This window comes from Sarcophilus harrisii, chromosome 3 (assembly GCF_902635505.1).
Source record: "Sarcophilus harrisii chromosome 3, mSarHar1.11, whole genome shotgun sequence".
NCBI lineage: Eukaryota > Metazoa > Chordata > Mammalia > Dasyuromorphia > Dasyuridae > Sarcophilus > Sarcophilus harrisii.
In genome coordinates this window covers 26,086,759-26,099,911 of record NC_045428.1, presented here as the reverse complement: position 1 = coordinate 26,099,911, position 13,153 = coordinate 26,086,759, and the positions used below count along the sequence as shown (strand labels likewise).

The following is a 13,153-nucleotide window of genomic DNA, read 5'->3' as shown; positions in this document are numbered from 1 at the left end:
GGGGAAATTTGTCGATGACAATCAAGAAACATGTACAGGTTTATACAACCATCACTAGTCATTAGAAAAGGCTATTAACTCCCCAGCCCCAGGCCCTTCATAGGTACCACAGAAAGTGGCTTTAGCTGAGAAACAATTTACCTGGTAATAGGGTTTTTTTTTCTATAGAGGATTTATGGATGGTGGGGAATGCTGACATTTGTATTTCTGGGGCCAGACTTCTTCCTGTCATTGAAACTCACATATGATTAGTTTCCAAAGGAAGACAAGAGTTTACATGTACTACCCAATGACAGTATACCATTATAAAGATTCCCATTTCTAAGCTACGTTCTTTGATTGTTTCTAGCATGGCTAAAATCCCAATAAAATGCCACCTACTTATAGGACTGTTGAGGCCGATTGGAGTTGTACCTTCACTTTCTGGTATTTTTTTTTTCTTTTTCATATGGGGAATTCTGATGTAAAGGCAATCTGTGTTCATTTTTGCCATCCCAGTGCTCAGAGAGTTCAAAAGTTCAAAAGATAAGCAGAGGTTCTCAGCATGAATAAACCGTGAAATGCATTGGAAAATAAATTTTTGATGTCAGGACACATTCCCAGTTTATTCATGCTGAGAATGACTTCTTCTTGGTTGCACTTTGTGTGCTGGGCTGGTTTGAATTTGTCTAAACTCACCAACAAAGAGAAAAGTGATACCCTCCCGTGATTTGAGGGTCACTGTATCCTTTGGCTTGTGAACCAAATCCTTCAAAATAGATTACAAATCGGTATCATAACTCTGAAAAGAAGGCTACTGATTCTTCTGAGGAATGTATACTGCCTGGGACTTTAGGAAGGGAGAATACTTAAAAATATAGTTTTACCCAGAAAGAATTTACTCTGATAGGTAATAAAGTTATAGAGTGAAAATCCTTAACAGCACCCATCTCAGACTCATGAAATGATAAAGCTGGTTGGGACTTTCAAGAACGTTTATCAAACAAACATTCACTAACAGCCTCCTATGCACCAACCCCATGTTGGGCGCTAGAGATACAAAAACAAATAGGAGTATTTTACAAATAAGGAAACTTGAGGCCCATTCAAGAGAATCCATTTACTCAGAGTTATGTCAGAATCAGGAAAAGAACTCAGATCTTCTATCACTCTTAATGATTCCTTAAATGGAACTCTACATATTTGAGTGCTGTTTCTTTCTTCAAAAGAGAGGTAAAAGTATAAAATCTATGAAACTGTGGAATAAAAGGGTCAATGAATTTACTTTCCTTAGGAAGGAAAATAGCCAACACATTTCAATGGTGGGGAGCTGTGGAGAAATACATGTGTTAATTTATGGTAAGTAGCTTTGCAAATTTGTACAATCTTTTTGGAGGGTAATCTGAGAATACATAGTAAAAGTTATCCAAAAAAAGTTTACTCTCTTTAAAATCAGGGAATAGGATATTGAACCTGGAGTTAGAAAGATTTGGATTCAGATTCTACCTCAGACAGTTCCTAACTGTATGATCTTCAAACATATAATTTAACTTGTTGGTTCCTCAGTTTCCCCACATGTAAAATGACAAGTTGAGCTACACAGACTTTAAAACATCCTTTCCAGCTCTGAATCTATAATCCAATAATCTCACTATATCTGGAATATACTCTTAAATAAGTATTTTTACAAATAACTGTTTCTTTGAAGATGTTCATAACAACATTTTTTTTTTGGTAATTGGGGAAGGGTGAGAAAGCCAGCTTAACTACCGGGGAATTTTTAAGTGGCATATTAATAGAATAGAGCATTATGATGTAATTAAGATAGCATCAGCAGTTAAAGAATTGCACAGGATCTCAGAGGCTACCCAGTCCAACTCCTCAGTGAGAGGTGATGCAACTTAGAACCAGGGAAGAAAAATAACAACAGGGACAAAGCAGCAACAAGAAATGGAAGTGGGATTCAAATCCAGACCCTCTGACTTCCACAGTCACCTGCTTCTCTCCACTCTACCAAACTGTCTTTCTCCAAAATAACAGGGAGAAAAGAAGCAGAAGCAAAAGGCGCAGTATTCATTTCAATCTTATATGAGAAAAAATAAATAGCAAAAATCCTGATGGAGGGTGAATATAAATTTTGAATTCTCATTGGGATTAATTTTACTTATTTAATTGTCCAAAATTAAAAAGTAAAGTTATTTGATTGTATCAATGTTTAATATTACTTAACAAATCAGTAATAAAAGATTTTAATGAAATATAGCTACTACCTTTGGCCTGGCATCAGAAGACCTGAATTCAAATCCCAGCCTCAGATATTTAGTTATGTGACCCTCAGCAAATTATTTAACCTCCAGCTGCCTCGGTCTCCTAAACTGCAAAATGAGGATGAGAAGAACACTTTTCTCCTAAAGTTACTGTGAGGATCAAATTAAATATAATTTACAAAATGCATGGCACATAGTAGGAATTTAAATATGGGTTCATCTCCCCTTCCCTATGGGATAAAAAAAAAAAGAATTAGAAGAATTCAAAAAGAAATATGGAATGACAAGAACTGATATAGAACATATAGAATAAAACCAATATAACAAGATAAACAATGACTAAAACTATGTAAATAAAGTTATACAAAGAAGAAACAAAATACACACTCAGAAGTCAGTGTTAGATCATAATGCCAAATTTGAAGGACATCATTTTCCTTTTTTTTTTTTTTTTTAATTTCAGAAGGGAAAAAAAGTTCTTTGGGAACATTATTTATAAGGAAATTTGTTTGGCTGTAGTTAATGAATTTCAATTTTGTCAAAGCAAAATATATCAATGAATGAAAATAAATAAATATCTTTTAACAAGAAAAGAACAGAAAAAATTCAAAGTTGATAAGTCCTGAAGATGGCTGCTAGGCCATGAGTTGATAATCCAAATCACTTGTGTGTAGAAAACTGACTATATATAGTAAAAAAACTTGAGGCTACTCTTTACCAAGCCTGCTTTCATCACCATCACTATCAATGTTTCTGAAGTCTTGTTGGAAATTTTGTATTAAAATAAACCCTTAATGGATCTTTAGAGAACTTTAGACAATATAATTCTTGCCTTCAAGGAATTTACTTACTTTTTCCACTTTGTTCTTAAGATTTATAGCTTCTCACGCATTTTTCATAGTTTATTTTTAAGGTTATTTGCTTTTTTTCCTTTCCAAAATGAGGGGATTTAGCAAAATATCAACAATTTTATGTAATAGCCTCATAAAATAAATACTGGCAGTCTCTAACTTATGGATGCGCTATGTTCAGAAAGTTCAACTCTAAGCCAGTCTCTCAGAGCTTAGAATGGATTTTCTCAAACGAACATTATTAATAATTGGGTTTATTTCTCCAGGTCATCCAACAAAAGCCAACTTAAGCAACACAGAGTTGTACTGTGTTATAGTCTCCTGACTTAGGAGAAGAGCCCCATCTGGTACAAGGGGAGGAAGGGAAGACAGGATCGGTTTTCCTGAATTATTTTAAGCTAAGATATAGACCCGAGGGAAAATTTTAAAATAATAAGTATGCAAAAAATGTATACTTGCCAACTTCCCATCTTCCTTCTAGCCCCCCCCCCTCCATTCTAGGTTCTAATGCTTTGAGCCACCCAAAAGCCTTATGCTCCAAAGGTCTCTAACTTCCTCCCCCTCCTCCACACATCAAGGCTCTCGTTTCCTGAACAGAGAGGATCTTTAACTGTTTTATTTGTCAGGAGGAAAATAATTTGACTGAACTTATTCACATTAACATTTGAATGACTGATCACTCCTTCCTCTCCCAGGAGGCATGTCCATGTTTTAAAAGTGGGATGCTTAGTTTCCCAAATGAATAACTAATTGTTCAATTCCACAGCTTATGACAAAATGCATCACTAAACCATGTAAGTAGAGTGACAGGGAAAGACATTTTTTTCTATTTTTGGCAGGAGAGACCCCCTCCCCCCCATTGGCAGACCAGCTCTACCTAGGTATCTGCTCTGCATCATTTATTATCAGCTCTTTCTCCTCTTCTCCTGAAGCCATGCAAAAAGGTCCACCCTCAATGCTTAGAAGAAATAACAGTTCTGCCCTTGGAAAAAAAGGAGCAGAAAGACAGTCGCAGGCGAAAGGACCAGAGAAAAAGCTTATAGTCTGCTTAAAAACAAGTCAAGTCATATTGAGGTCAGGCCACTTATATTTGCAAGGTTACACATTCCCAGGCTGGTCTTCTGGTCCCTAGAACTGCATTTCTGTACTATAATATCAAAGTCCATTGCTTAAAGGCCAACAATTACCAAAAGCGTCACCAGTCTTTCATTGAAATGACCTGAAACTTATCCTCTTTTAATTACCTGCCTTTAATAACCATCTATAGGAAACTTCCAAAGAAAAAAATCTGTTTCATGTGCCATCAATTGTTTTCAGACTTAAATTCTAGAGAAGAGTTCTTTGTCCCCCTTGCCCTGACTTGATTATTAAAAATAACTAATATCTGCAGAGGGATTTCAAGATTCCAAAGCACTGTTCATACATTAGCTCATAAAAATCCTGTAAGTAAATTTCTATTTGTCCTACATCTCTATTTTATACAGGTGCTTAAATAACTAGTTTAGGGTCACATATATACTAAGTGCTAAAGGAAGTAAGGTTTTGAACCAAGTTTTTTTCTAACTCCAAGGAAAGCTCATTACTTTTGACCTTTGTTGACTCTTAAAAACTCTTCCTTCCAGGAAAATGCTTCATTTAGGGAGAACTGTGACAGGGCCCAGAACACAGATTTGCCACCAGAATTAAATACCACCATGCATTGAAAACCTAGTCTTAATTTGCTTGGATGAGTTGAAGCACATTCAAAAATGTGCTCAGCACAAACCCAGTTAGCTACATGAAACTTTTACTATTATTAATGATCTATAAGTGTGCCAGTCAGTGAGATGATGCGTTCTCATTAGTGGTCTTCACCTCATTAACAGTCCTTCTCTCACTGATAATGGACCTCAGAGGTCAATAAAAAAAAATAACTCGGACAGGATTCATTTTAATTTAAAAGACAGACAGATGCTTGGAAGTCAAATGGTATATACTCAGTTGCTTTCTTTATCCTTCTTGCAAAAGAAAAGAGCAGGAACAGTAAGTAGCAGAGACTACAGGAGACAAAATCCCAACCCAGTCCTTGATGAATATCTACACTAGGTTCTGAGAAATGTTATGGGAAGGTGAGATGGATGCTTAACATTGTTTCTTATTCTAGCAGTCCCTCTAAGTGTCAGAAAAAAAAAAAAAAAACAGTAGCTCGATTAACCACCCTGTTGGGTCTCAGATTTTAGTCCCTCATCCCCTTACTCGCTTAATAATGAGCTACAGGTACAGAGTCCTCCTATCTTCAAATCCTACCGAGGCATTATTTCTGCCAAGTCTCTTCAAAAAAGCCATGTCATCCCTCCAGCCCTTTCAGAAACAGTGCTGACGCTGAAACTTCAGGAAACACAGGTTAAGTCCGGGATAAAGAGACGAGGGCAATGCTGCAGCCTCCTCTCAGTTCCCCAGCCTGCATCCTTTGTTAACAAACCCTCTGACAATTCTGACTCAGAGCCCGTATTTATCTTGGGGAGGAATGAATAAGTGAATCCTGACTCAGCTCCAATCGCAGCACCTGCCAAGGTAACGGGCCCATTCCCCAGCACCTTGCCGCTGCCTTTTACAAGCAGGTAGTTGAGAAGTGAAAGCTCATTCATGCCGAGGGTGTATAGAGGGAGACATGTTTTCTGAGATAAACGGAGAAAAAATCTAAAGCAACGGTCTCCACAAAATGAACAAGACAAGCCTTATCAATTGCAGAGGAGTTACACATACAGAAATTCTTTCCTGCCCATCTCAGGGGAATATGTATTTACAAACTATTCTAGGAGAAAGTTGTTTGGAGATGCCGCCGGCATCCTGCCCGTGTCTGGAGAGATTGATCATGGGTGACAATTGCAGTAACCAGGTAACAAATGGAATCTCTCATGAGAGGGATGAAATATGGAAATGTAAAGTCAACTAGGAGGGGGACAAATCCTTTCTTTAAAAAGCTCAGAGAATGAGTAAGTCATATTCATATTCATATTCTCTCACTCTTCTCTCTTCTTTCTTCTCTCTCTGTGTTTTCCTCTCTTTCTCTCTCTCTCTCTCTCTCTCTCTCTCTCTCTCTCTCTCTCTCTCTCTCCACACACACACACACACACACACACACACACCCTCAGTTCAGAAAAACAGCATTTCAGAAAACTACTACTAGCAGTTACTTAAATAATCACAGTTCGGACTGACAAAGTCCTAGAGAAGAAACAACATCGCTTACATCGTCAAGACTCCAGAAAAGCCAAGTAGCCAAATTTCCTACCTACCCTTTACTCTGAGAATTGTTGTCTTCAAGTTATGGGACACACACACACACACACACACACACACACACACACACACACCTTCTGTGCCGATACATAAGACCTAGTCATTTAGTGATACTTCCACTCCCCATTAGCTTCCAGCTCCACTTGACACATCCTGACCTGGAATTAATATGTTGCCAGATTCATCACTTCTTCTCAGGAAATGAGACCTCTTCCATTTCTAGGCTGCTGCATTTTACCGGGCAGCCTCCCCCCGGCTGAGCTGTGTCCCCTACATTGTCACGCAGTGCCTGAGAAGTGCGACGTTTCCCTGCCGTGCCCTGGGTGCTTCGCTCCTGCTGGGCTTGTCCGGGACAGCCTCGGACAAGCCCGGCCCGCCAGGCCCCCCTCCCCAACCCAGCGAACCTGTGGCATCCCGCCTGCCTCCGCTCTCCGGAGGCTCGGAGATCTCTCCCCTTTCCGAAGCCGCCTCTTCACAGATGAAAACTTGCTCTTGGAGATTAAAGAAAGGAACCCGCTCACTTCCGGGGCTGGGGGGAAAGTCAAGGGGTTCACCGCCCGGAGGGGGACAGACAAAGCCGGGTCTTCGGATCGCCTCTCCCTCCTCCCACCCCTCCCCCGCCGGCCATTAGGCTCTCCAAAGCGGACACTCCCAAGGAGCGAGTGCAGCCGGAGCAGCACCTGTCTGCTGTGGAAGCAGCCAGCCCACCTGGCCCCGAGTCTCCGAGGGGCGCTGGCTGCTTCCCGGCCCTCTTCCCAGGCTCTTCCCGGGGGCCTCCAGTCAAAGTTCCCTCCCGCAGCCCCGCAGCCCCAGTGGATCGCGGGAGCCCCAGCAGACCGCGGGAGCCCCAGCAGCGGGGCAACGCGCTCCGGACTTCTAAGGGATGGAGTAGCCCAAGCTGCTTGTGCGGGCACCCCGAGGACCACGGGCTCACTCCCTTCTCTGTGGGCTAGCTTGAACGCCTAGCACGCGTGGGAAGCGGGCCCCAGGAGTTCGAAAGGAGGACTGGGTGGGGTGGGGGCGCGCGCCGCCACGAGCCGCCCGGCACCCTGACTTACATGCCCTTCCGCAGCTGCAGGCAGGAGCGCGGCGGCCACAGTGCAGCCAGCCAGCAGGACACGCACCAAAGGCCGAGGCGCCACGGGGTCATCTTGGCTGCTGCCAGAGGGGGGCCCCCCGGGGGGGGGAGCGAGCCTGGAAGCCCGGCAAGTTGGGCCGCTCCGGCTGCCAGGAAGAACTTGGCTGGCCCGGAGAGGGGTGCCAGGTGCCAGGGGGCAGCACCCAGAGACGCTCGCGGGGGCGGCTGGCACTGGCCGGGCAAAAGAGCGAGTGGCCGGGGCGGGAGGGGCGGGGAGCGGAGGGGCGGCAGAGCGATGGCAGGAAGCCGAGAGGAGAGAGGCAGGCGTCAGAGGTGCCCGGGCCGCCTCCCAGTGCTCGCCCGCCCGCTCTCTGTCCCTGGGCTCCCGGCTGTGCTCTCTCCAATCTCCGCGCCTCTGCCGGGAGCGTCTGGAGTCGATAGATCACTGAGCAGCCGCTCCGACAGCCCCGCCTGCTCCCGGCTCCATGGAAACTCACACGCTCGGAGCAGCCCCTCCGGAGCGTTTAAAGAGACAGCCGGAGCCAACCAGGGGCTGGGCGCTGGCCTGGGTCAGCCCCCCTCCGCCCACTCCTTCTCTCCTTCCAGCCCTCCCTCCCCTCCGCGAGCTCCCATCGCCCGTTTTCTCCTCTCCCAGCCCTTTGGGGGGAGGGGGTGGCAAAGACTAGACGGCTAACTAGCCAGAAGGCAGAACGTGTCTGTGGGGGCTGTGCCCCCCCCTTTCTTTCTCGTCCTCACGACAGCCCCACTCTTCGCAGTGCTCCCTTTCTCTCCAGACCCCTGTTTCCATCCGCTGGAGTCTGGGATGAAAGAAATAACTTCCCCCTCACTGGCCTTTCTGCGTTATCTCTACCCCCGGGGTACCCAGAAAGTCCATCAGGGCAGCCTCGCAAGTTAAAGGCGAGGAGACGGATTGATGTGTATCTGAGGGATGAACGAAAGGTAGTTCAGCCTGAAGCACCCCCCACCCTCACCTCCGCGCTGAATTATCGCAGTCGTCTGACATAGTACGGGCTGACATCCCCCCCGCTTCCTCCCCATCAGCGCCTAATCCTGTTACTTGCTGAAAATGGGATGATCTCTTTTCATCTTATCTGGCCTCCACCTCAATGCTCCTAGTCACCAGGAGCAGAAGAAGCCATCGGCCTTATTCGCTCCAGCCGCTCTCCCTGCTGCCCTTGCAGAACCCTTCTGTCCCATGCCTCCCACCACCCCCCCCCATCCGTGTCCTACTCAGAGACAATGAAGTGGCAGGAGCTGTGCGCCCCCCGCACTTCCCCCAGCACAAACAGTATTCCAGATTGTATTTCGAGGGGAGGGAAGGGAGTCTGTTTGTAGCAGAGATACTAAAACCTGTGGCTTATGCTCTCCTGGCAGTCTGGGACTCCCATGCAAACCCAGCCCGCTTTTCCCGCCAGCAGCAGCTCAGCCCCCAGGCCATTGCATTGCCTGCTACCAGCTGCTGTCTGGAAGGCCAAAAACCTCTGGAGCCTATTTTTGTGAAAATAAAAATCTATGGAGCATCCTGCCCTCCAACAAGGACAGCCGGGTATTCGGTTCTATGATCGACATAGAGGAGTAATTGAACCCCGCAGGAAATGCATTATCAGTCTGCTTGGCCTGTGTTTAGTATGGTGATTCCTGAACGTTCCAAAAGTAGCTCTCCAACCTGGCCTTGAAAGGTCAATAATCTGACCTCCTCCCATTCCTCCAGCACTAAAAAGCACGGCTCTAAATAAATGAATTAATAAGTGAATAAAGGAGTGGATGGATAAATGAATGAATGAGTAGATATATAAATAAAGAAGTAAAGAAGTAGAGGGATGGATGGATGGATGGACGGACAGACAAATGCAACAGACTTCCTTAGGACTTACTTTTGACTTCCCTTTCTCTCTCCTATTTTCATGAACTCACCACTGCTTGGATAACAAGCCAAAAAACACTGTATTGACATGGTTCTTCAACTCCTTGATCCAGCATAATTCAACAAATATTTTGCCCTATTGGATAACTTCCAAGTGACAAATGGGCATTTGCAGACTGGAAAAGAGAACATTGGTACAATGGAAAGAGCACAGATTATGGGTGTGGGTTCAAATTCTATCACTTATGTTTATTGCTAAGTACTCTTCTGCAAGCTGTTCAACTTCCTGGAGTCTTGGAGTCTTCATCTGAAAATGAGAGAGGGTGGCTGCCTCTAGGAACCCTGCTGGTCCTAAATCTGTCATCCTATGAAGTCTGGCAATTGTATCTATCACAATACAAGACCTCAGTCTATGCCCTCATCTCCTCTTCCCCTAGTAAATCTCCCTACTTCAATCCATCTTCTTCATCACTATCAAGTTGATATTCCTAAGACACAAGTACTGCACTGCTCAAGAACCTTCCCATTATTTCTAAGATTAAATAAAGATTTAATTGACCATGTGCTACTCATTGAACATGTTAGAGTTTTAGGATTCATCTGTAAAATGGGCATTCTTATAGGAAGTATTTCATATTGTTGTTATGGAAGCAAAGAAATGATGCTATCTCATAGTTCCATATATAGGACTCCGAGTGTCCAAAAATTATTTAAATGTCAGAAAAGACTTTCTCAGGAAGAAGATAGAGCTCGGAACCTCAGAGGAAGCCTGCTGAGAAACTCTAGCTTAGCTTTAAGAAACTTGATCCCACTCTGCAGGGTGACTCATATACCATTTTCTAGTCTTATGCCTCAAGGTTATGATATCATAGATTTAATGCTGAAAGGGACCTTTTTTAGATGAGGAAACTAAGGCAGAAAGAAATGTAATAATTTATCCAAGGTCACAAAAGCATAGAGATAGGATGTGGATCCAGATCTTCTTGACTCCAAGTCCAATTTCCTCCCCACTATTCCGTACCTGACTCTGATTATTACAATAGTCAATAAACATTTAAAAGGCTTTAAGAACATCAAGGATCATCTTATTCTACCTGTGCACTATTGAGATGAAGTAAATGAGGTCCATAGAAGGTAAAGGATTTGCCAAGGCCATTCTTACTACACTGGAGAAGCCCACTAATATATCTGTATTGAATATTCATTCGAGTCATTGATATTAATCAACTCTCTAGCCCCTAAATCCCTTGCAAGCATGAACCCAGATCTAAGAGACAACACAGTGCCATATAGAGAACCGACCCCAGATGCAGTGTATATGGCCAACTCTTAATTGGCCATGATGATGGTGGGAATAACACAGAGAGCTAAGGCACAGGGGTAATTTTTTCAAATCTAATTTTAGCCATTAGTTTCAAATTCTGCTAACCCTTTTGCCACATCTGTTAACAAGTACAGCAAAGAAGACTGCTGGATTCCATCTCTCAGCTCTTCCTTCTCCTTCCTCTGCTGGAGGTGCTAATGAATGGCAAAGTGACCAAAAGGGAGGTACAAAAAAGAAAGAGAAAGGAGACAGGGATCCGTTATCATCCTCAAAAGTTCACAGTTGGCTCTCTGTAAGACGGAGTTTTCTCTGGTGCAAAGAGAACTAAAAAGAACAATTCTTGGAATTGATTGAACTTATAGTTTGTCTTTGGGATGATCCTTCAAGCTCCTGGTTATTTTAGTAAAGGCCCATCTTAATTATTTTAAAGAAAACTTCCAGTATGCATAAAGATAACTGTAGATTAACTGTGCCCTAAAATTTCCTAGGTTCTACTAAGCTGTTCTTTGCTTCTAGACTAGTTCTGTAATAGTAGGACTCTATATTCAGCTAATCTCATTACCTCCCGGAGTGTAAAAAGTTTCTAATCATTTTTCTCATTCTTTCTATCACAGAAAATCTTGCATAAGTAAAAAGTCTTGGATAAGCTGAATTCTCTGAGAACCTCAACCCAGACCCAGAATTATTTTAAAGCCTAGAAAATAATAGAAAAATACTCTGTCTAACTATTTAGTAAGAGACAAACCAATGTTTTCTATGCAAGATGAATTGCTCCATTTTGGAACTAGAACCATGTCCATGGAGGCACGTGTATTGAGAATAATGTTTCCAGAAATGAAAAAGATATTAGGATTATAGATTTGGAACTAGAAGGGGTCTTAGAAGTCATCAGTCCAACCCTTTAATTTTACAGAGGAGGAAACTGAGGCAAAGCCTCAAAAGAAATATCAAAGGCAAAACAGGATTTAACTAGGGGTGGCCCTCTTTTCATCATGTCCTGAGACCCAGGATCTTTTGTGGCATCTTGTAAGCAATAGTAATATCCATTAACATATGGGCAATTATCCCAAATTGAAATAATTACATAAGTTTAAATGGCTATCTTAAAACCCTCATCTGGATTTTAGCTGAGACATAGCTGGGGGATTTATATTTGACCATAAATTGGGAATCTTAATTATGAATATCCTTTTCCAGCTTGTGCATAAAATTTTAAAGCAAGGTTATTTTCTTGGGTTTGATTGGCTATGTCTAAGTAGAGGAGGGGAAAACTCTGTAAAACCTACAAGAAATTACATTTAAAACTTTTAAGAAAATGGTGGGGTTAAATGGTTGGATGAATATTTGGGGGGGATAGTGTAAACCCGGATGATTCTGTAAATGAACTAACACAAAGACAGCCCCTTCTGCTTTCCTTGCCCAAAGTGGATACAAACAGCAAAGCAGAAGAATGAATGAAATAGTCTAAGGTACAATTGTAAGAAATGAGAAGGAGGCGGAGTCTTCAGCTAACAGCATTCCTTGTTCTGACTTGAAACACATTGGAAAGGGGTGGAGGGAGATCAGAAAGGGGAGGGACACAAAAGCTTTAAGAATTGTGCCTTATTTTTATGAATTATGCCTCTATACAGTCAACATAGATAAATAAGCCTTTTGGTTGCTTGTTACTCTGTTAGGGCTTTTTTTCCCCCTCTCAACTGGATTTGCTACAGAATAAAAGTGTCCTTTCCAAAAGAAAGAAAAAAAAATTCTAACGGATTTAGGGAGGGGGACGTTTTCAGTCAAGATGCCCCACTGTCACCCTTCTCTCCCTCAAGACCTGCTTCAAAGTAGTAATAAATCTAACCAGCTTCTCTCTCATTAGGAGGAAGGGGGGTTGGGTAAGCCAATTTCATGCTTTATGTATGCTGGTTGTAAAAAGGAATGCTTACCTAAAAAGAAATAGATTCTTGCCAGATGTTCTCAGAATCTTCCTCAGCTGCTACTGCTTGAAGCTTTACTGGCACCCCATACTTTATCTTCTCGTCTATCTTCCTCTAATTGAGAAACTGTTGATCCATGCAATTCACCAGGCAGGCAGCTACAAAAGCTCTCTCTGCCAAAGCTTTGCAGCCTTGTTCTCCTTGTTCAGAAAAGGGGGGGGGGGCAACTTCTCTCGCCTGTGCAGGGGAAAGAGAAGTCGAAGAGTTCACTTCATTCAGCAGGTGTTGGGAGGTTGAAAAAGGACAGGGGTTCAGAGACAGCAGCTCTCCCAAGAACGGGCCACACACCTGAAAGTGTAATAAATTGCCATTATCAAATGCCCAGAGTCCTAATGAGCCATGGACGCTGAAATCTTGGGTGTCAGGCAAAATAGAATGAAATTTACCCAGGAATCAACTGGGCTCGTCACACCAAGATGTGAATAATCATTCTCTCTCTGCCTTCATCTGCCACTAAATTTGGTCCCTATTGAACCAACAGATCTCGTCTTAGTTTTAAAAGGGG

General features: G+C 43.0%; 1 protein-coding gene across 1 annotated transcript in view; it reads right to left on the bottom strand.

The window, feature by feature from the left end:
* Positions 1 to 7,898, bottom strand: part of LOC116422199 (EGF-like and EMI domain-containing protein 1) — a 62,017-nt gene extending 54,119 nt beyond the window's left edge. Inside the window, exon 1 of the mRNA XM_031957625.1 lies at positions 7,438 to 7,898. Within this exon, the coding sequence (XP_031813485.1) occupies positions 7,438 to 7,529 (92 nt within the window). The 5' untranslated portion in view covers positions 7,530 to 7,898. The remainder of the gene's footprint in view (positions 1 to 7,437) is intronic.
* Positions 7,899 to 13,153: the final 5,255 nt, after the last annotated feature.